The sequence below is a fragment of the Podarcis muralis genome, chromosome 7 (assembly GCF_964188315.1).
Source record: "Podarcis muralis chromosome 7, rPodMur119.hap1.1, whole genome shotgun sequence".
Taxonomy (NCBI): Eukaryota; Metazoa; Chordata; class Lepidosauria; order Squamata; family Lacertidae; genus Podarcis; species Podarcis muralis.
Genome location: NC_135661.1, coordinates 61,489,762 through 61,512,036, shown reverse-complemented (window position 1 = coordinate 61,512,036; position 22,275 = coordinate 61,489,762). Strand labels below are relative to the sequence as shown.

At 43.0% G+C, this 22,275-nt stretch overlaps 1 protein-coding gene across 2 annotated transcripts in view; it reads left to right on the top strand.

The window, feature by feature from the left end:
- The window catches only part of CSMD2 (CUB and Sushi multiple domains 2), a 477,324-nt gene that overhangs the window by 82,552 nt on the left and 372,497 nt on the right, over positions 1-22,275 (top strand). For both annotated transcript variants that reach the window (XM_028738980.2, XM_028738982.2), the window contains exon 3: positions 12,635-12,747. In XM_028738980.2, the coding sequence (XP_028594813.2) occupies positions 12,635-12,747 (113 nt within the window). The remainder of the gene's footprint in view (positions 1-12,634; positions 12,748-22,275) is intronic.

The following is a 22,275-nucleotide window of genomic DNA, read 5'->3' as shown; positions in this document are numbered from 1 at the left end:
AAATAAATAAACTAAACAAAATAATACCTTTTGCATGCTTGGACTCCGCAAGCAAATTCTTAAATGGGGGGGGGGGGGGCATTCCATGGAGGTGTGTCTCAGTTCTTGAGGCTTGGCCTGCCAGGTGCTAATTTTTAACAGTGGCCACAATTTTTATCCATTTAACAGAAGCCCGCACCAGAAAACATAACGATGACTAACTTGGATGGCTTTAAAACAGTCATTTAGAAAAATTTGTGGAGAGCATAAGAAAAGCCTTGCTGAATCAGACCAGAGACCCATTTAATTCAGCATTCTGATCCCACAGTGGCTCACCAAGTGCCTGTAGGAAGCCTGCAAGCAGCACATGCTTGCAGTAGCCTTTCCATGCATGTTTCCAAGCAACTGGCACCCAGAGACTTGATGCCTCTATTACTGGAGATAGTAAAAAGGTAAAGGGACCCCTGACCATTAGGTCCAGTCATGACAGACTCTAGGGTTGCGGCGCTCATCTTGCTTTATTGGCCGAGGGAGCCAGCATACAGCTTCCGGGTCATGTGGCCAGCATGACTAAGCCACTTCTGGCGAACCAGAGCAGCGTACGGAAATGCCGTTTACCTTCCCGCCGGAGCGGTACCTATTTATCTACTTGCACTTTGACGTGCTTTTGAACTGCTAGGTTGGCAGGAGCAGGGACTGAGCAACGGGTGCTCACCTCATTGCAGGGATTCGAACCGCTGACCTTCTGATCAGCAAGTCCTAGGCTCTGTGGTTTAACCCACAGCACCACCTGTGTCCCTACTGGAGATAGTAGCCAGTAGGTAATTCATCTTACAGTGGTGCCCTGCAAGACGAATGCCTCGCAAGACGAAAAACCCGCTAGATGAAAGGGTTTTTTGTTTTTTGAGGTGCTTCGCAAGACGAAACGTCTTGCGAGTTCTTGCAGGTTTGTTTCCTTTTTCTTAAAGCCGCTAAGCCGTTAATAGCCACTAAGCCACTAAGCCGTTAATAGCCGCTAAGCCGCTAATAGCCGCTAAGCCGCTAATAGCCGTGCTTCGCAAGACGAAAAAACCGCAAGACGAAGAGACTCGCGGAATGGATTAATTTTGTCTTGCGAGGCACCACTGTACTCCTCTTTAATCCATCCAAGTTGGTGGCCATTGCAAAAGCTTCTGGTAGTGCCTTCCATAGTTTAACTGTGGGTGAACATGTACTTCCTTTTGTCTGTCCTGGATTTTTCAACATTTGGCTTCACTGAATGGTTCTAGTACTGTGAGAGCAGGGTGAGGGCAGGATGACTTGTCCCTATCCACTTACTTTAGAGTATTTCCCCATTCCCAGGGATTTGTTCATCAGCTTGGCATAGCCAAAACCATTTATTTTTCTCCCTTAATAGAGCAGTAGTTCCAGCCCTATTATCATTCTGGATTTTCTTTTCCAATATCCTTTTTTACAATATCATTTTCGAGGCACAGCATCCAGATCAGTGTGTAATATTCCAAGTGAATACACACTGTAGATTTGTGTAATGCCGTTATGATATTGGCAGTTTTATGGATAGTAAGTTCATCAATGGGTGTGAGCCATAATAGCTGGAAAGGAAACCTCCACAGGCAGAGGCAATATGTTGCTGATTAATTTGTGGTAGGGCCAAGTGTGCTGGGCTTATACATTTTTCAAAGTATATAGCATTTCCATGTCAAGTAATATTAAATGTTTCCTACTTTTAAGTATAGGTATTCCTTGATCAGACCCAAATCCACCCAATCCATCAGTTTTTGTATGAATGCCAAGCCAGACTGCATATTATTAAACCATGGTGTTATTGTCGTGTGTTAACACAGCCACACATGGTGGAAGTGTTGCCAGTTCTGATGTGTCTTTGCCCAGCCTGGATTTAATCATGACCATTTCTCCCCCTTGTCTCAATTTCTTTCCCTGGGGCACCTTGTTTCGGATGTCAGTCCATGCGGGGGCAGAAATTTGTCAGATCCTATCAGATTTATTTGTCACTTCATAATACTTAACAAAAACCTTGGTTGGTTAGCCATTTTGGGGTTATGGTCACATGTTCTTTTTGCATAAACCTGCCTTTGATCATCATGATTTGAACTGAGGAAGCAACCTAGTATTCTGTATGGTGGAAAAGTGATAGGCATCAGAGACAGTGCATGCTTTTCAACTTCCCTGATTATGCAATATGAAAATGTGGTTTATTGATATTCAGAGTATTCAGAATATGTGAAGACTTTACTTGTGTAGTCTAAGATCCCTGGCTGAGGGTGCTGTCTTGTCTAGGAAGGATTTCCCCCCAGATACATTTAAACTGAATGCAAAGATCCATCCACTATGAAATGTAAGACTGTCCCAAGAGACAAGCCCATGTTATTGGTTAATGGAGTGTTTATTATCAATGTCCGACTAATAAGCAAGAGGGCAGTTTGATACATTGCTTTTGGTGCATGGAAAAACAAGGTGAGGGTTAAAGGGGGTTATCTGCAATATTGACATCCAGGTGCTTTATTTATCCCATTCCATATTTGCTTTGGGATTTGATGGGGGAAAAGGAGGGGAAAATGACAAATAAGCAAATCATGCAGAATAAACAAATCACACCTAAAATTAGAGAAGAGATTAAGGAATGAGGTGGGGATGTGATATGTGTTGTTGACTTCTGTCTTGTGCTTCCTTTCTCACTTCTCTGTATTTTTACATCACTGCTGTTGTATGCATTCTGTAGATACATGGAAAGACAGGAATCAAACTTCTGTTCCACATTCCTAGGTTCTTTATGTGTAATAGATACATATAAGGGATCAGTTCAAATTGAATTTATGTTTGTTTGTTTTTTTAGAGTACTTAGGGTCAGTTACCTTGTAGAGAGTTGCATTCAAAGGGGAGTATGTGTAGAATAATTACAACAGTGGCAGAAACTGACGTGGGGAAAGGTGTGACCAAAGGAATCATGACCTGCCACCAATATTGCACCTAAGGCAAAATCAAATTATGAAGAAAGCCAAAAGAGTTTCATGGGAAATGATTAAAATGCTTTGGGGCAAGTTCTGTACGCTGTTCATTCAAGTGGATTTTCCAGGAAGGATATGGAAATTCTCAAAACGGTCCAGATAATATCCAATTCTGCCATAACAGGATTGTTTTGCATGCATGTCTTCCTTTATGGGATTCATTCCAGAAACACTCCCTTGGTAACAAACTTCATGTAAGAAGAGGGTCTCAAGTCGAGCTTTCGGGAAGTGAATTGGAAGGTTGAGAGATGGGCATAGGATGAAAGAGGATTAACTTGGCTCACGTTAGCAACTGCATTGACTCACAGTTGTACATTCTCTGTGTGTACTGAAAGGAACAAGTGTATGGCTTGCTGTGTTTTTCTTGCAACATGTCCATGATGGAAGGTGTTGGTTCAGAGATCTCTGTGCAGCTTGACTTGAAATTAAAGGAGGCCTGATTTTGGTCATAAATCATTCCAATGCGCTGGGCTCCACCATCTTTCATTTCTACTTTGAGTGCAATGAGCCTGTTCCCTCCCTAACTTGTAGAATTAATAGGTTTTTAAATTAATAAAGGAAAGGAAGAGATGACTATATGTTTGTTCGTTTGTTTTTGCATTGGAAACCTGAAAATGTGTGGGTGAGTGGCCTATATGGATATGCAAATCCTCCTTTCCCTTCATTTTCATGGAGTTTCTCCCTATAGCCTGAGATATCCATGGAAACTCTATAGAGTGTCTTAGAAATCCATACTTGTGTGTAAATAGGAAGGGCTATGGGAATGCACATTGATATCTCAATGGTGTCCATTGCTTTTAGTGCACATCTGGATGCACATCTAAATGTAATAATAATAATAATAAATTTTATTTATATCCCGCCCTCCCCAGCCGAAGCCGGGGATAAATAATAAAATAATACAACATTCTGTTGTATGCATTCTGTAGATGCATTTCTTTGCTTTGAGTAAGAGACACAATTGGATGTGAACCCCTATTCATAAATTCCTGTTAACCTGTGCGTGCAGTTGCACACTCAACCGCTGATAATTTCCCTACCCCACAATTGTCTTCAGAAGTGGAATTACTGTGCCCAGGTTGTAAATCAGGCCTTCCAGATTACTGACATCTGCAATGGTTAGTAAGATCTGCTCTAATTAGTTAATCTATATTTTACCAGTGAAAATGCTTGGATGTCTGTTGCGGCAGGGGACAGCAGCTATTGGTCCCATATCACTGGCACTTGCACAAGTGGTTTCAGGTACTTTAGAGCAGGCAAGATCATCCTTTTTCCTTTAGGTAGAATGTGACCCTGTGATCCTGGTGGCTGCCTTTGGCTTTCTGGATACGGTTGGACTCCCAGCTCCCATTAGTCCAGGCTCACACCGCTAATGGGCAGAGATGATGGGAGTTGTAATCTAACAGCATCTGAAGGGCCACAGGTTTGACGCATCTCTGCCAGGACAATGACTGTCAAGCTTTCAACATGTGTGGATCCCTTTCCACATTCTGAGGAACTCCTATGCATTACACAGAATTCTTGATTATACTCTAGCCCCATGTTTGGCTCTCTCTTTCATTTGTCTTTTGCGTGGAAAATCAACTGGAGGGATTAGCCTAATCATTGGGACAGGGAATGAATGCCATCAAATAAAGACAAATAGCTTCAAAAACCTACACAAAGCCTTTGCCTTAGTGTGTCATAACAATATAATTTGAAGTTGGCTGAGTTTTGTGTGGCCCAGAGCACCGTGTCTGCCTCCTGGGAGCAGAGATTTAAAGGACAACCATCCGTGTAGTGCTCCTAAGCTCAGCCTGGCAGACAGCACTGCCCTTTAACTGATTCCATATAAGGCAGTGCAGCAGAATTTTGCTTCGCTTCCGCACCGAGCTAATTTTCCTTCTTGATTAATGAGGTTATTTAAGATATCAATTATTATTCTGCCAATATAAAATAATGTCACTCTACAAATCTCATTGTAATGGCTTGTAGTATTAAAAATTCAAAGTAACAACTAGGGGGCAAAAAAAAACAAAAACCCTTTGAGAAAAATGGAAGTCATCAAAACTTATAGTGAAAACTTTTGGCTGTGCTACAAAAGGCTACTCCTGACATGAGGTTTTCCTCAATTTCACCACTGGCGGTCAGTGCATTGGCAATCTGTGTGCCATCTCTTTATGGAGGGGAGCAGAGTTGCATTTAAAGCAGGGATGGGGAGCCTTTTTCAGCCAAAGGGACATATTCCCTTTTCTACAGCCTTCCAAGGAACACATGAGCAGGGTTAGAAGCAAAAGCAGGTAGAACAATCAATGTCAATTTTACTTTTGCACAGTAGGCTGGTTCACACTCATCACATACCTCTTTTTGCTCTCCATAAGGTAAAGGGAAAGGGACCCCTGACCATTAAGTCCAGTCGTGGCCGACTCTGGGGTTGCGACGCTCATCTCGCTTTATTGGCCGAGGGAGCTGGCGCACAGCTTCCAGGTCATGTGGCCAGCATGACTAAGCTGCTTCTGGCGAACCAGAGCAGCGCACGGAAACGCCGTTTACCTTCCTGCCGGAGCGGTACCTATTTATCTACTTGCACTTTGATGTGCTTTCAAACTGCTAGGTTGGCAGGAGCAGGGACTGAGCAACAGGAGCTCACCCCGTCACGAGGATTTGAACTGCTGACCTTCTGATCGGCAAGTCCTAGGCTCTGTGGTTCAACCCACAGCGCCACCCGTGTCTTAGCGCCACCTGCGGCCTGCTCTCCATAGGGACAAGCAAATGACATAATCAGAGTCCACCACTCTCCATAAAAGGTAAAGGTAAAGGTACCCCTGCCTGTACGGGCCAGTCTTGACAGACTCTAGGGTTGTGCGCTCATCTCACTCTATAGGCCGGGAGCCAGTGCTGTCCGGAGACACTTCCGGGTCACGTGGCCAGCGTGACAAAGCTGCATCTGGCGAACCAGCGCAGCACACGGAACGCCGTTTACCTTCCCGCTAGTAAGCGGTCCCTATTTATCTACTTGCACCCGGGGGTGCTTTCGAACTGCTAGGTTGGCAGGCGCTGGGACCGAGCGACAGGAGCGCACCCCGCCGCGGGGATTCGAACCGCCGACCTTTCGATCGGCAAGTCCTAGGCGCTGAGGCTTTAACCCACAGCGCCACCCGCGTCCCTACCACTCTCCATAGGGACAAGCAAATGACATAATCAGAGTCCACGATATCATTCCGATCAGGCAAAAATAAAAATACACAAAAAAGCACGAGAGGGGAAGCAGTGGGGCCTGGAGCAGAGGTGGACTTTGGAATTTCAAATTTCAGCAGCGCCCTGTGCAAAGCCAAAATTTGGCACCTCCCCTTCTGCCTCTCACTTTCCATTCTGTTTAATTCACTACATAATAGTTGTGACTCCCTTAAGTGCTCCCTAGCACCCAGTGTGGCAGAAGCAGATGGGGAACTGTGACCCTCCAGATGTCCTCCTGTCACCTCTGGCACTTGGTTGTTGCTGGCTAGGACTGATGGGAGTCAGAGTCCCACAACATCTGGAGGACCACAGGTTCCCCATCTTTGGAACAAAGCTTTGAAGGTATCCAGTGCCCTCGGAGTATCACTTTGAGTGCAGCTGTACAGGCCCAGTCTCTGTTAGGCTACAACAACACCCATATGATGGCTAGAGCTGGATCTGCAGCCCTACAGCTCAGCGGGGGCCAAGTTGCTTGAAGAGTCAATATGGGCTGGCTGGCTCTATATAACTCTATAAACTTCTGCTCCAAATCATGTTAGTCTGAGCAACTCATCTTTATGCATAGTAGTAGCAATCTCCTGCTACCTTCCCTGCCCTCATACCTGTTATCCAGCCTATATCTGACGTCATTCCTGCTCCAGCTCTTTAGCTTTTGTTTAACCAACCATCAGCCTGTCTTTTGACTACATCTTCTGTAAATGGCTCTGATCCAGTGGCTTTTCTCCTCATCCCCATTTTTTTCTGTGTGCAGATCTTCAGCTTCTAACAAACTAATATTGGTTAACATTGTTTCCAATATTCACCCTGCCCCTTGGGAAATGGGAGGGTAACATCCCACCTGATTGGATTGTCTGGCCAAGAGAGTCTCTTGTAGGGGTAGTCTTTGTTCTACACTCAGAATTTGTGTGTAAGTGTGTGAGCTTTTCAAAACAGGTCCCTGAGAAAGCAACAAGACATATCTCTGCCAATTAGCTGTTGGTCTAAGTTCATGGTGCTGATTTTGCTCTATGAAGCTGTAAATTGCTTGGGGCTGGATCACCTGAAAGGTCATCTCACCCCTTATATACCCAATTCATCACTGTGCTCTGCAGGTGAAGACCTCTCCTAGATTCCATTTAACCAGGAGCTCTGTTCTGCACCATGCAGGAACCAAACCTTTATTGCACCAACCCTTTGGGATTCCCTCCTTTAAAATATTAGGTGTTGCCTCTGTTTTCTCTTTGGCACCTTCTCTAGACTTTCCAACAAAACTTTTAGGTAGAGCTCTTTCCCAGCCTGTCTCTATATTGGGATTGTTTTAAATATGTTTTTATTGTTGTATTGTTTATTAATTGCTGCCCTGGACTCCTTTGGGAGGAAGAGTGGGAAATAAGTTTCATAATAATCATAATATAGTATAATACATACAAGACAAAGGTAGATAATATAATATTATATAAATATTTGCTTGGCTATAGGCAGATTTGAAGAGCTGCCCTGGGGAGATGGGAATGAGTCCAATGGTCTTAGTCCAGTGGTCCTCTGAGGGGTGCTGGCTTTTGCCCTCACTCCCAGTTTTACTGGGGGCAGCTCTACAATTCTGCTTCTAAGCCAACAATGGAGAAAAGGGGACATGATGACTGGGAACAGTCACCAAAAACAAACACACCAAGGTACAAGTGGTTTTTCAGGGGAAATTTCAGCTCCCTTTCCAAAGCACATCTTTCATCCTGAAGACTGAAATGGGCAAACATTTGGCACAGCCATAGTTCTGCTGTATGCAGTTCACAGATAGTGAGACGTGAATTGCAAATTAATGAAGGAAAAACTCAGAAAATTTATTTTGCTGTTCATTTCTGGAAAGGATCTCTGGTTAGTCTTCATTACTGAATGAATGCTTAGAGGTCTGCTGCTTAATTAATATGTGGATTATAAATGTTTCAAAACATTGAGTATCTGTTTTGCTTCTCTTTAAAAAGATGTTTTCTTCCAACTTTGCAGTTTTTCCTAGAGTAGGTAGCCTTGTGCTGCTTTCTCCCACAAGACCCCATATCATATTAACTGCATATGGTTAAAAGCAAGAGAAAAGCTAATTTGATGGGGAAATTCTCATTAATAGGCGACATTTAAATTTGGTGCGAGTAAATGCACTGGACTATGAGGTAGAGTAATTTAATGCCAGGTTAAATGCTGCATTCCACTGGATTTTCATTAGAGGAAGTCGGAAAAGTTTGGAGAGAGTTCCCTGGCCTTCTGGCTTTTAATAGGTTAGTCACCAGGAGCAGTAACTGTTGTTGATTGAATTGATGATGAGAACCATATCAGAAAAAGGGGTAATGGATTCTGTGTTATCACAGAGAAGTTTTAGACTTAGAGGAAGGAAAAGGGGGCACTTATAGCCTATATTATATTTTGTGATATGACAGGCTATCTCTCTATATTAAATACAGGAGAAGTGTTTCTGGGAAACTTTGCTAGACTTAATTAGAACTCTTGATTTCCCTTGGAATTATTCAGATGCATAATATAAGAGAGAACCTTCGAATATGTCTCATATTTAACTAGAGACATAATTCAGTAATATATTTTTTTAAAAATTACTCCTGGATTTTTTTAATAGCTGTAACAAAACTCCCTCAGAATTTCTCAAGTGTTTTGCTTCAAGCAGAACCCACAGGTTTGCTTCAATTTCCACTTTAGGCAAAATGTGAATTGCCTTCTACCATGATGCCTTCTTCACCAACAGTACAGAACAGTGTGTGTGTGTGTGTGTGTGTGTGTGTGTGTGTGTGTGTAACATCTTTATTGAAAATTCAGAAAGTACATAGTTATATGTGCACTAAACATGGTAAGCTGTAAAGAAAAGAGAGAGAAAGAAAAAGAGAAACAGCACCCGTATAGAAGGAAAAATAAAGGGGAGAGGGGGGAAAACCCAAAACTATATACTTTACAAAGTTGTTATTGTACTTCACCAGATCTTAACCTATTACAGTATTTGTAAGAATGGACAAATATAATAATGGAAGTTAAACAGACCGCAGCCGTTGCACAGAGATCAAACCAATGGCACAAGAGAATGCCAGCCAGGCACCTGAACTGCCACACTCTGACCAGATGGTTGCCTACACACCTCCACCAGACCTGCTCAACTGTGGCATCAAGTTTGGAATGGGTGAGATGGACTTTACCCTCAAAGTTTTTGCAAAACTCTTGCAATGCGCTGCTGAGCTGGGTGCATTGGAGACTTGGGGTGCATTGGAGACAGAGAAGTAAGCTTTCTTTGCTGCCGCATAGCAAACATGACTATGTGCTCTGTCCTGTCACACTCACCATGAGATTTGAACCACTTGTGCTGTAGCTGTCTGCTATATAGTCCAATTGTAATCGCTACTGCAATGCTCATTGCAATGGGAAGTGAGTATACTGCATAATGCTTTTCTCAGGTTGTTTGAAGGATGTGGGGGGAGGGGGGTGATGATAAGCTTTCCATGACAATATGACATAGATGTTACTAAGAAACCCGCTTTATTGACAAGAATGTTTTCCCGCTTACAATATTCTTGAATCTACAAGTGTGTACCTGTGTGTTGCTTTAACAACTAATGGAGGTCAATGTGCTCCCCCCTATTTCACCTGTGATATAAGTTGATGTGTGTATCTGGAGGGTGAAAATGTAAGAATGGAGGATGTGAGCACTGGTAGACTCTCATATTCCATGTATTTGTGGCAGTTGGTCATATCTTTATCTAATTAAGAGCTTAGTAAAAAGGTAAAGGACTGTTAAATCCAGTGCCCTGGATCTCACTTCAGACTGAAGGAGCTGGCATTTGTCCACAGACAGCTTTCCAGGTCATGTGGTTAGCATGACCAAACTGCTTCTGACGCAACGAAACACTGTAACGGAAGCCAGAACGCATGGAAACGCCGCTTACCTTCCCGCCACAGCAGTACCTATTTATCTACTTGCACTGGTGTGCTTTCGAACTGCCAGGTTGGCAAAAGCTGGAACAGAGCAACGGGAGCTCACTCCATTGTGGGGATTTGAACCACTGACCTTCTGATCAGGAAGCCCAAGAGGCTCAGTGGTTTAGACCACAATGCCACCCGCTCCCCTAAGAGCTTGATATTGGGAACTGGGCTTCAGGCAGCCTTAACAGAACCTGTCAGGGAGTACTCTAGTTTAGGAAGGTCATGTGTACCCCAAAGTCCAACTTTGGTACAATAGAGACTTTGTTACAATCCAGCAAACTTTTATTAAGTGTAAATGGCACCAAGTGAGACATCTGGGGGTGCTGTGGTATTCACAGGCACTGCCTTGCCAACTGCAGACACATATGATATATATTGCGTTGCCAGGGTGGTGCTCATGAGCACACCTGTGACCTCAGAGGCCTTCTCTGCTGCAACAGCCCCCTGCTGAATTAGGCTTGAAAGATGCAGCAGGTTGTGGTGTGTACTTGGTTGTGGGGGAGGACATAACAGTTTCTGTGGTTTGTATATGTGCCCATGGGCCTAAAATAGTTGACAAACCCTGGACTATATGACTATGGGAATATAACTGTAAATGAGAGCTATGGTTCTGAAGGAACTATATGAGAGAGCTAACTTTTTTAAAAAAGAAAAAAGAAAGCACCACACAATTTAAACAGCAGAACAAAATATAATAGAAAAAAACAACAATAGCAGAAAAAAAATAAACTCCTCTTCTCCCAGGCCTATGACTAATTAGCAATCTACAGCTTTTCAAACTGAGGAGGGGGGTGTTGCTTTGTTTGCTATTATGTTATGTATTTTTGTGTTTCATACTGCAAACCACCCTGTGATCCTTGAATGCAGGGTGGCATATAAATGTAATAAACCAACAAACAAACCTAGGGAATGGCTTTATTCTAGGTAGGCGGTGAACAGAACAAGTAATTCTGTCCTTTGTCAGTCTCACTGATGCTTAACCTCAATTTGTGTGGACTTTTTGAAGGAACACATTAAAAGTGTGGACATAAATTGCCTGTACAGCTCCTTTTACATAAAAACACACAATCTTCAGTTTTTTGTGTGCATTTTTTATTTAGCAAGGGGTGCACACATTTTTCACAGCGAAGCTGCATCATGAAATACGCTGAAGAGGGTTATCCGACCAAGAGTCGTGTTCCAGTCCAGAAAGAAGTTTGGTAGCATTGTGTTGGGTCAGCCCACTGGGAAAAGTGGACCAAATGAATTTTTCCCTCATCCCTACATCTGAGTCCGATTATGGGTCCTTTTATCCTGGTGTTGCCTACACTGACTGGCAGAGTCTTCAGTGTCTTCCTCCAGCCCTGCTTCATGAGTTGCTGTGGACTGGACCTGGAAACTTCTGTGTTCAAAGCTCTGCCACTGAGTTATTGCCTCTCTCCAGTGTTTTTATGTAGTATAATTTTAGGTCTTAAGCTGATGAAAGCAAAGAGAGAGAGAGAGTACTTTAAATTAAAATCCACATTTAAAGCTTTTTTTAAAAAATAAATTGCCTTAGCCAGGTGAGAGGCAATAGGATTGGAAGATAAAACTGTAATTGTTCGTCAGAAATGTACATCAGCTATTTCCCAGCTGTGTCAATAGAACAGCTGGGAATTAATACCTGGGATATCGTAATGCCAGTTCAGAAATGATTGCTGAACAAACCTGTGTTAATAAAATTAACAATTGCCATCTAGCTGCGGAAGAAAAGTCATTCAGGGATGGAACCTAGGAGAGCTGCAGAATGTCACCAGCTATTATCTTTAATTCACGTATTGAGTCAGTCTTTGTCAAGCTCATTGAGCCTGCCCTATGAGTTACTTTGACGGCAAAGACATAAGTGTTGCTTTTTTTATCAGTGTGAATGAACATATGAAGCTGCCGTAATTGTCAACCTTTTTGTTCATCTACTGTAGCTCTTGGGTAGGCAATCTTCTTTTCATTCTGAGGGGTAGATTCCCTTCTGGGCCACTTTCTGGGGCCAAATGCCAGTGGGAGGAAGGACAAGGGCAAAAGTGGATGGAACAATAAATGTAATTTTTGCCTTGTTTCTACACACACTCGCACACACCCCTCCCCCCCCTCTCCTTCCAGGCAAGCAAGAAACATGATCAGAGTTCAAGGGCACATTCCACCCAGGCAAAAGCATCCACAGAGAGTGCAAAGTAGGGGCTGCTGAGCGATGTGGCCTGGGGAGGGTTATGGTCTGGGGAGAGTTTAAAGGGTCAGCTATTGTGGGTGGCAGTCATGTTGCACAGGTAGTGCAGAGAAAGACAAGAGGTCAGGACTGTGCCACATTCTGAGTAATCCCCGCTTTACAGTATTACACCTTCACCTAAAAGGAAGGCAGGAGATGGTTGGGCAGGTTGGTAACAGGATGGTTCTGCGTTACATGTTTAATAGGAAGTGCCTGGTGTGATTCTTCCCATTGTGATCTCTTTCAGGTTAACAGGATTCCAACTGCCTCCTCCCATCGTGAGTACTGGGGTGGTGCTGTCCTTGTGGCTTGTAAGTGATTATGCTGTCAGTGCTCAAGGATTTCAGGCAAACTATGAAGGTAGGTCAGCTTTTGGTGTCCAGCCTTTGCTTCTGTACAGGAGGTCAAGATCCATTTGGGTTTTCTGGAACATATTATGTTTTGCAACTCAAAATCATTGTCTTTTTTCTTAAGAGTAATTCTGTGCATTATGTATTCTGTCCTGTATTTTGCTGCAGTTCTATCTTGGTTTTAATTGTGGTTTTTTATGTTTTTACATTATTGTTCACCACCCTAATATTTTAGTATATAAATGCTTTTGGGTAGGTGGGTGGGAAATATATAACGATATTATTGCTTTGAATCTAAAATTGGACCAATACTCCTTTCCTTACATTTTTTTAAAAAACAACAACAAAGAAACTCCATCTACTGTATCTGTTTATCTATCAGTCTACACACACACACATACACCAATGGCTAAATTGACAAATTATGTGTATGTGTAAGAAAGAATCAAAATGTTGAGTAATTCCATGGAAATGTCAACCCATTTTTCATTTTCAACTATTGTTAATATGCTCTATAACATTTTAAATACAATTTCCCAAAGTTTCATTATCTGGCAACAATTTTTCAAAATGTAATTTTACATGTGAGTAAAATAACTAGAAGCATGACATCCAAGATGACAAGACAATAATTTTCTTCTAATCTTCAGTTAAAGATATCTCCAAGCAAATAGGCAATAGATTAATGATCCTTTATTATATTGATAGCTTTGCTTTTTATTTGGTAACAGAGAAGAAGGTTTATGTTAGTAATAAGATCAGAAGAGCTTAGGGCAATCAAAAATATGTTGGCTGAGTGTGTTATGTTGGTCACAAAAGCACATGGAGTATGAGAGGTGTTGAGGGAGCTGCTGAAATTTGAGACCCTAAGGTCCACCACTGTTAAATATGCCACTGAACAGGTTCATCCCACTCGCAGGAGAGCCTACTTGCTTGCACAATCCTATCTCTTGAGATGTGAATCGTGCCCTGTGCCCACCCTGCTCTTCAAAAGAGATGCCCAAGGGGCATGTCCAGTGTTGAGAGAAAGTTTTCAGCTTGTGCCTATCTGTGTATCTTAGAGCTATGTTTAAACCATGCCCTAATTCATGGGTAGGCAAACTAAGGCCCGTGGGCCGGATCTGGCCCAATTGCCTTCTAAATCTGGCCCGCGGACGGTCTGGGAATTAGCGTGCTTTTACATGAGTAGAATGTGTCCTTTTATTGAAAATGCATCTCTGGGTTAATTGTTGGGCCTGCCTGGTGTTTTTACATAAGTAGAACGTGTGCTTTAATTTAAAATGCATCTCTGGGTTATTTGTGGGGCATGGGAATTCGTTCTTTTTTTCCTTCAAAATATAGTCCTGCCCCCTACAAGGTCTGAGGGACAGTGGACCGGCCCACGGCTGAAAAAAATTGCTGACCCCTGCACTTAACTTATGGAATAAAGTTTTCGGGAATAATTGAGTTGAGAGTCAAAGTGCCATGAATGAGAGTGGGAGCCTGGACAATATGCCCTAACTATATGCTCCCAGTGGTCAGGGATGATGGGAGCTGTAGTCCCAAAACATCTGGAGGGCCGAGTTTGCCTATGCCTGATATAGAGAGACATGGATTGCATCTCTGTCTGTCTCTATATCTTTCTATCCATCACAGAGAGACTGATTTGGAGTTCACACTGCCTGACTTGGCTTGCAGACAAGCAAGTGCTCTTAGTACCCTTCCCTGAGGATTACGTATGCTAGCCATGTCGGTACGATGTGAAATTAATTACAATCACCTCTACAGCATACCTGATGAATATATGGTGAAGTGACATTTAAAATAAATTGAGGGAGTGTTTTGCAGTAAATGGGAAATCAGTATGAATTCCGCACCACATCCTGGTTAATACCAACAACAGTTCATCATAGCAGAGGACGAGGTTTTTTGTTTTTTAAAATAAGCACATTAATACCGTGTGCATGACAGAATTGCATTATAATTTATAAACCGCTGCCTCTTGGCTGTGCTGTTGTTTGCGTGGAGGGCATGAGTAACAAGTCAGGGAAAGCTAAATGCAGTGATGGGAAGGTTTGTTCTTTATCATAAGGCAAATAAAGAAGGAGCAGTTCTATAAAACAACAAGCTGGGCTTAATAAAGTTTCAGAGCTTTTTGTGCTGATTTCTGGTTCAATGCTTAGCTGGGCAACATGCTGTCTACCATGACTGTCTGGTGCTCTGATGGTTGATGGTGGTCTGTCCATTGGATAAAGAAAGTAGCAGCTATACTGTACTTTTGATGTGTTAATGAACCAATCCATCTCACTTACTGATAAACTAAGCATAATGATGGTTTTTTTAAAGAAAAAAAAACACACCAAGAAGAATTTGGTGTTAGAATTCTCATTAGGACTAGGAACCAATTCATTTCAGACATCCTCAGATGTTGAAGGAGGTGTGAAGTGGAGTAGGTGACTTGAAAGATTTGGGAATCGATCCCACCTAGGCTTGGACCTTTCTGTGGTCTCTTAATGCTTTTTCAGGCATCCCCTTTGCACCAGGATGAAAATCATATGTAAAATGATGATGACCTTGAGATCTCTTTGGAGTTCCCAGTACAGTGCATCTTAGGGACAATCCAAATTGCAGTTTCAGTTTTAAAACTCACATTTGCGCAGCAGTTGTATCTGCTTTTTCTTCTTGTGTGTTCACTGTAAAAGAGAGACACATACTTACTCCTCGTTCCAATACTGGCTCAGTTGTCTCTTGCACATTATCCCTACATCATTCTGACAGGCTGTCCACCTTTTTTAATGTCAACCTTTTAAAAAAACAAATGCATGCTGTATTCAGTTTAATGCTCGTTTAGCAGGCTGTGTCTGGGGGGAAAAGTTAGAGTGTTTAATTGGTTAATCCATGAGTAGGATACCTTTGGCCCTCCAGATGTTGTTGGATCTCAGGCCCAGTCAGCATGGCTAATGCTCAGGGGTAGTGGAAGCTGGAGTCCAACAACATCTGGAGGCAGAGTGAGGCCTACTATGAGCTTCATTGAGCCACTTGACTCAGGTGGCAGATAGGAAAGGGTATGCTCCCCATCCAATGCTCACTGGTGGAAGCATGAGATACAACTGAGTTGACTCCTTCTCATCCATGGTTGCTTCAGTCCCACCAGTCCCTCATAGCCCACTCACTGAGTACATACCCTCCAACATTCCTCAGATGAAAATAGGGACATTAATCACTCCTCCCCCAACTGACCCTCCTTGACTCCCCATTTTTTGTGTTCCCTGCCCCACAGAGCATTTCCTATCAGAAGAAGGGCAAGTGCCTGTCAGGAGCTTGTCCTACACTCGAGTAGGACCCTGGCAGAGACACATGCCCGACTGCCACACGCACCCACTGCCGACAAAACAGAAATGACACTGATCCTCCGTGACTCAGTATGAGGAGTCCTTTGTGGATGTGCTTATCCAAAAAACACCTGCGCTACTGAAGGTCTGCCACAATGGCTGCAAAGCACTATTTAAAGATAACTAGCTTTCTAAAAAAGACACGGGTGGCACTGTGGTCTAAATCACAGAGCCTAGGGCTTGCCGATCAGAAGGTCGGCGGTTCAAATCCCCGCGACAGGGTGAGCTCCCATTGTTCGGTCCCTGCTCTTGCCAACCTAGCAGTTCGAAAGCACGTCAAGTGCAAGTAGATAAATAGGTACCGCTCCGGCAGGAAGGTAAACGGTGGTTCCATGCGCTGCTCTGGTTTTACCAGAAGCAGCTTAGTCATGCTGGCCACATGACACAGAAACTGTACGCCGGCTCCCTTGGCCAGTAAAGCGAGATGAGTGCCGCAAACCCACAGTCACCCGCAACTGAACCTAACTGTCAGGGGTCCTTTACCTTTACCTAGCCTTCTAAAAGTATGCCTGCTGTGGCACAAAGGTTTACATTTTAAAAGTGTGCTTCTTGATTCAGAAATATTGTTTCAACCCATATGCTAATCTAACTGATATATCAATCTGCTACTAAACCAAATGCATATGATTAATCAATTTCACATTTCTTTATTCAGGTTGCAGCCACAACATTCATACTGAAGGGAAATCAAGGAATGAAACAACTAAAACATGACCAATTTAATTTTAAGAGGTTGAAAAACTGGTGGGAGGACAAGGATAAGAAGGTGGTATTCTGTTGTCAGAGCTGCCAGTCAGTCAGAGCAACATGCAGCTGAGTCATGCTACAAACGAGCAAAACTTGCATTTCTTCAGTTTAACCCCAGAGATTGTCAGAAAGCAATGTGTGACCTTCCAAAGTGCAGCAACTGCTGTTTTGATGTAAAAACAGCCTGCCCCTTCAGCAGTCCAGGAGGCAGCAGTGGATTGCTCAAGGAAAGTAGAAGGGTTCAGATGAAACTCCCTTCTGTGTCATAGTGGGTGAGACAGAGTTCTGGGTACATCCTCTGGGTCATGTGGAATGTATGGAGTGATGGGGAACAGTAGTATTATTATCATGCTCCTTCTGGGGTAGTTTGTTCACCTTTGGTCCCCACCCTGCATCCAGCTCTCATGTGTGGCTCCTAGATGCTGTCATCATATGACAGCAGCCACACCTTAGGAAACAGCTTCTACTGGCTGGCTAAACTAGGTGGAGGTAGTCAATGGGTCTCAAACCCTTGGTGGGTTAGGGACTTCCTTTGTCTTTTGAAGACAGGCTCCAGCAGTTTGAACGGATGAGACCAATAGTGGGTCCAATGGTCAAGAAGGTGGTTTCTGCCAAACATGCCAAACATATTGCTCTGCTTTCCTTTAGACCACATCAGTGAGGCTGGGGGGCGGGGTCTTGTTGCCTGGGCAGCTCAGGACTTCCATATACATTGCCCAGGCTTGTGCCCCAGAGGGGTCACTTTGGTGCTGCTAATGCATCAAAATCCATGTAGAAGGCAGCAGTTATGAGTTACCAGTCTCCGCAGCCACAGTGATTCTGCACTGGTTTGACTTCACCCAGAGGGGCAATCCATTGTCTCTCAAGACAGAAGAATGCCAGCCAGCAATAATGTGGGGAGGGGATTCCTAGCAGAGCTGTGTGGCTACCAGGTGTGGCAGCAGTGGTAAGCATGGCTAGCTCACATGGCCACATGAGCCTCCCACCCCCGAATGAGTGGGGGATTATCTGAACCTCCCTACTCTCAGCTGCATATGTAGTACTTTGACATGCAAACAGCTAGCTTTATTAGAATGTGGCTGTGGGTTATTTTCACAAGGACTGATCAGATTTGACATTTATTTGCTTCCATTTTTTAAAAGTCCAAACTGCATTTTAAGATTTTCTAAGGCCAGTCCTAAAGGGCATCTGGATGAAATTTACATTTCCTTTGTTTAAGCTTCTCTAATCTACACATGGAGTAAGTTTGGACCTTCCGAAGACTCTTATTTTAAATGTTAATAACTCTGTTAGTAGGCATAGGTCGAGATGAGGCGACAAAGCTCTGGTGCAGGTCTATATCCATGACTTCTCCCATTCTAATTGGTTCAGGGACCTAGAGGCATGGAGATCTGGTCTCCTTATGTGGAACTTTGTTAGTTTAAAAATATGGTGGGACTAGTTCTCTTTGGCTTCCTTCCTCTTGCTACTTTCTGCCTGCATATGTTAGAGTCTTTACCAAGTCAAGCAATGAGTCTATAAGAAGCAGTTCTCAGGCAGAGCTATTCCATTAGGGGATGGCGTAGTCATGATATGGCCACAGATACGGACATTATTAAGTGTTCTGAACAAAATTAAACTGCTACAAGCCGAATAACTAAAGCATGTATCTAAGGCAGGGCGGCCCAACTTTTCGTACCAAGTGGACTGCAAGAGTATTTCAACACAGAACTCACAGGCCACACACTGTTTTGGCGGGGGGGGGGGGGCGGGAAGGAGTGAGGCCAGCCTTCTTTTAAAGCCATCCAAGTAGGTGGCCATCACTGCCTCCTGGGAGAGTGTGTTTCAAAGTTTAACAATGCACTCTACTTCCTTTTATCTGTCCTGAATCTTCCAACATTTAGCTGCATTTGATATTCACGAGTTCTGGTGTTTTGTGTGTGTGTGTGTGTGTGTGTGTGAGAGAGAGAGAGAGAGAGAGAGAGAGAGAGAGGGAGAGAGGGAGAGGGAGAAAGTTCTTTTGCATTGTTCTTATCAGGGAAATCATAGCGTTGAAAGGGACCTTGGCAGTCTCTTTGTCGAACCTCCTGTTCAATGCTGGACTTGAAATCTGTCATGCCATGGTTCAAGATCATTTCCTTAGGTGGTTTGTGATGGTTGTGTACTATAGCATCCAATCGAGAAAAGTGTGTGCTTTGTTATCCTGCTCCATAGAGGCGCTCTGTTCTGAAAGTAGGTGAGGATTCATTTTCTTGTGTTGTGATTCCAGCTGTGACAAATTTGATGGCCACAAACATCAACACTGAAAAGCAGTAATTATGCATTGAAGCATACTGCTTATTTTAAGAAATTTGAAGCATTTACATACAGAGAGAAGCAGCCTTAAATAAATGACAGTGTATCTCTCTCTCTCTCTGTGTGTGTGTGTGTGTGTGTGTGTGTGTCCCTCCCTCCATCTCTCTTTCTGTTCCCCTCCCCCAACACTTTCCTTTCCTTTCTTTGCACAAAATGTTTTATTTGTGTTTTTAACAGGCTGGCTCTGTAGCACTATTCAAATTGTCTTCATCCCCCACAAGTGTTCCTGAAGCCACTCTGCTTTCCGCTCTCTTGCGTGCCCATCAGTTTGATTTGCAAGCCTATCTGATTTTGCATGCCTTCTAAGACTGCATTATTTTAACTTTAGGAACACATGGTTCAGTTACTAGATCGCTTTACCATCTCTCACAATATTAGAACTCAGGGTCTTCTGGCGAAGTCAATTACCAGTATGTGTGAGGGACAAACTGACATGACACAAAATTCACACATAGAATTTGCTACCGTGAAATTGTGGTGGCAGCCTCTAGATTATATTGACTTTCCTTTTAAGGACCGGATATATTCATGGACCATAGGTGTATTGACGGTCAGTCATGATAGCTTGGTGGAACCTTTATGTTCAGAAGTGTGATATAAGCAATGTACCTTTATTAGTTATTACCTTTGAATTTTAGATCCCAGGGACAGATCATCACTTGCATACTTTGTTTCCAAGTGTCCTCAGAGCACATGATATTTCACAATTGGAAACAGAGTGCTGGGTGAAATGTTCTTAACCTTACCCACATGTGCCCACTCAAAAGCTTCAGCAGAATTGGCACTACTACAGAACTCAGTTGTTTGGTGTGGCAGCATCTGCACTTTGGAACTTCCTGCCTATTGAGATCACTCTTTTCTGTGCCTGCTAAAAAACATTAAAAAAAACACCACACCCATTATCTGCCACAGCTGGCCTTGTGCTAATCATTTATCTCTTAGGTCACTTCCTGATGTTCTGGAATTATTATCTCACACTTTCCAGTGAATATTTTTGAAAAATTTCTTATTGAAAAAAATTATGATTTGGGGAGGACAAAGTGGGTTTGCTGCACAAGAGTGCCAAATAAATGTCCTGTGTGCAACATCAATTTGCCAGATTGTTGGAAATAGTAATAATCTGGAAGCACCTTTAATCTCACCAAGTTGTAAAATAAGGGTATTGATTGGTGCCTCTGGCCAAGTTGTTTATGCAGTTGTCCTGGTCAAATTTTAGTGTATTTTTCCCCAATTCTCTGACCAGTAGCAACTTATGATGGTGGTGGGCAGGTAAAATAAAAGGTTGGGTTTCTAATAAGAGATTTGTATTTGTATATGCAAGTTTCCCTACCATAAGACTTGTTGGATGCCATATGCAATTGGTTCTGCATGTGGAGCTACCATTTTACATTTAGCTACAGGAGGTGGTGCTGTAGCAAAAGAAAAAGAAAGAAAGAAAGAAAGAAAGAAAGAAAGAAAGAAAGAAAGAAAGAAAGCAGGCAGGAAAGTGTATCCTATTAGCATCTGCCACCCCTTGGTTTGAAATCTGCCTTCCACCTGACAGTGCCAAACACCCAAGACCTCTAGGCAACCAGCACTGACCATCCCTATTAAAAAGCTCATCTTGCTGCTGTTGTGTTAGGTTAGGAGAGGAAAAACCCCTCTCTCTCCTTATCAGTGCCCCAAGACCATTTCATTTGCCTGATCGGCTGCAGCCTATTAGGAAGCAGCTTAATGTGCTTAAAATAACAAATGACCTGCACTCAGCCGCATCCCTCTTAATGCCTTAAATTATTGATCAGCCTCTAAAGAGCGCCTCTTTCTTTTCAACTTACCTTCCAGATGGCTTGAGCCTTTTAGGACCTAGAATATGTCATCGGTGATTTTCATAAAAATATACGAAGAGCCCAGCTGCTGGATCAGACCAAAAGTCCTTCTTCCCCAGAATCCTGTTCTCACACTGGCCAACCATGACTCTTGGGAATTCCATAAATAGGACCCCCCCCCCTTCCATTTACTGGAGTACGCAATATTCAATCCCTAAGAATTTGAGTAAATGTCTCAAGTTTTTGAACTTTTCCACCCTATGTACAGACAGATAAATTGCAGGGACCATTTCTCTGAATTTCTCCATGGGGAGGTCAGATTATCCAACAGTTTCTCTGTAGTAGGGCTCAACATTGGCAGGAGCACAGCTCCTTAATTTTTTCCCTAATGCCCCCACAACCACACACACACACACACACACACACACACACAGAGCAAGTAGTAGTGGTAGTAGAAGAAGCTTGTCCATCATTTTGCATCCTCCACAATACCCTGGAGCTAGTAATGTTCTGGACTTTGCAGCTGAGTCGGTAGGGGGGTTGTGGAGGGCAATAAAAAGAAAAATCTTAGATTTGTATTATGCCAGTTAGCCCTCTGAGAGTTTCTCCACTTCTGAAGCCATTGCCGGTGATTAAATACATCAGCATAGGTGGGGCCTGTTCAGGCAATTCCTGGGTCTCCTTGTCTCCTGTATACATAAGAAATACAAATGGGCCTGTAGCTTTTTTTGTTTGTTAAGCAATGACCATTCTCAGCCTTCAATACTTAGAAATTCCCTAGCTGATGAGCAATTTCAGTTTGCATCTATGCCTGAGGTAATTTAAATCCGCATAAACAGCATTCAGATCCTCAGGGATGTTTTAATCTCTCTTTCTGAATTTTCATATTCTAGATTTTTAAAAAACCCATCACACACCGTACAACCAGCCCTCACCTAGTCTTGCTTTGTTTGTTTTATCCTGTCTACAGATAAATCTTGTGCAGGTTGATTGCATTTCCCCCACTGATGTGCTGAAATATTTATATTTAAAAGGTGTTCTTCGGTTCTTTAATGCAGCACGAATTTTCATATCTTGGTGCCCAGCTTCTTCTATGTGTCATAGTGCAATCCCTCACATCACCAGAGAGTACTACTTTAATAATACCATATGTGTGTTTTTTGAAAGTCAAGGGCAGAGAGAGAGAGAGAGAGAGAGAGAGAGAGAGAGAGAGAGAGACAGAGAGAGAATGGTACTCTGAGCTAGGAAAGAGGCAGACATTTTATTTGGTTCACATTAAAA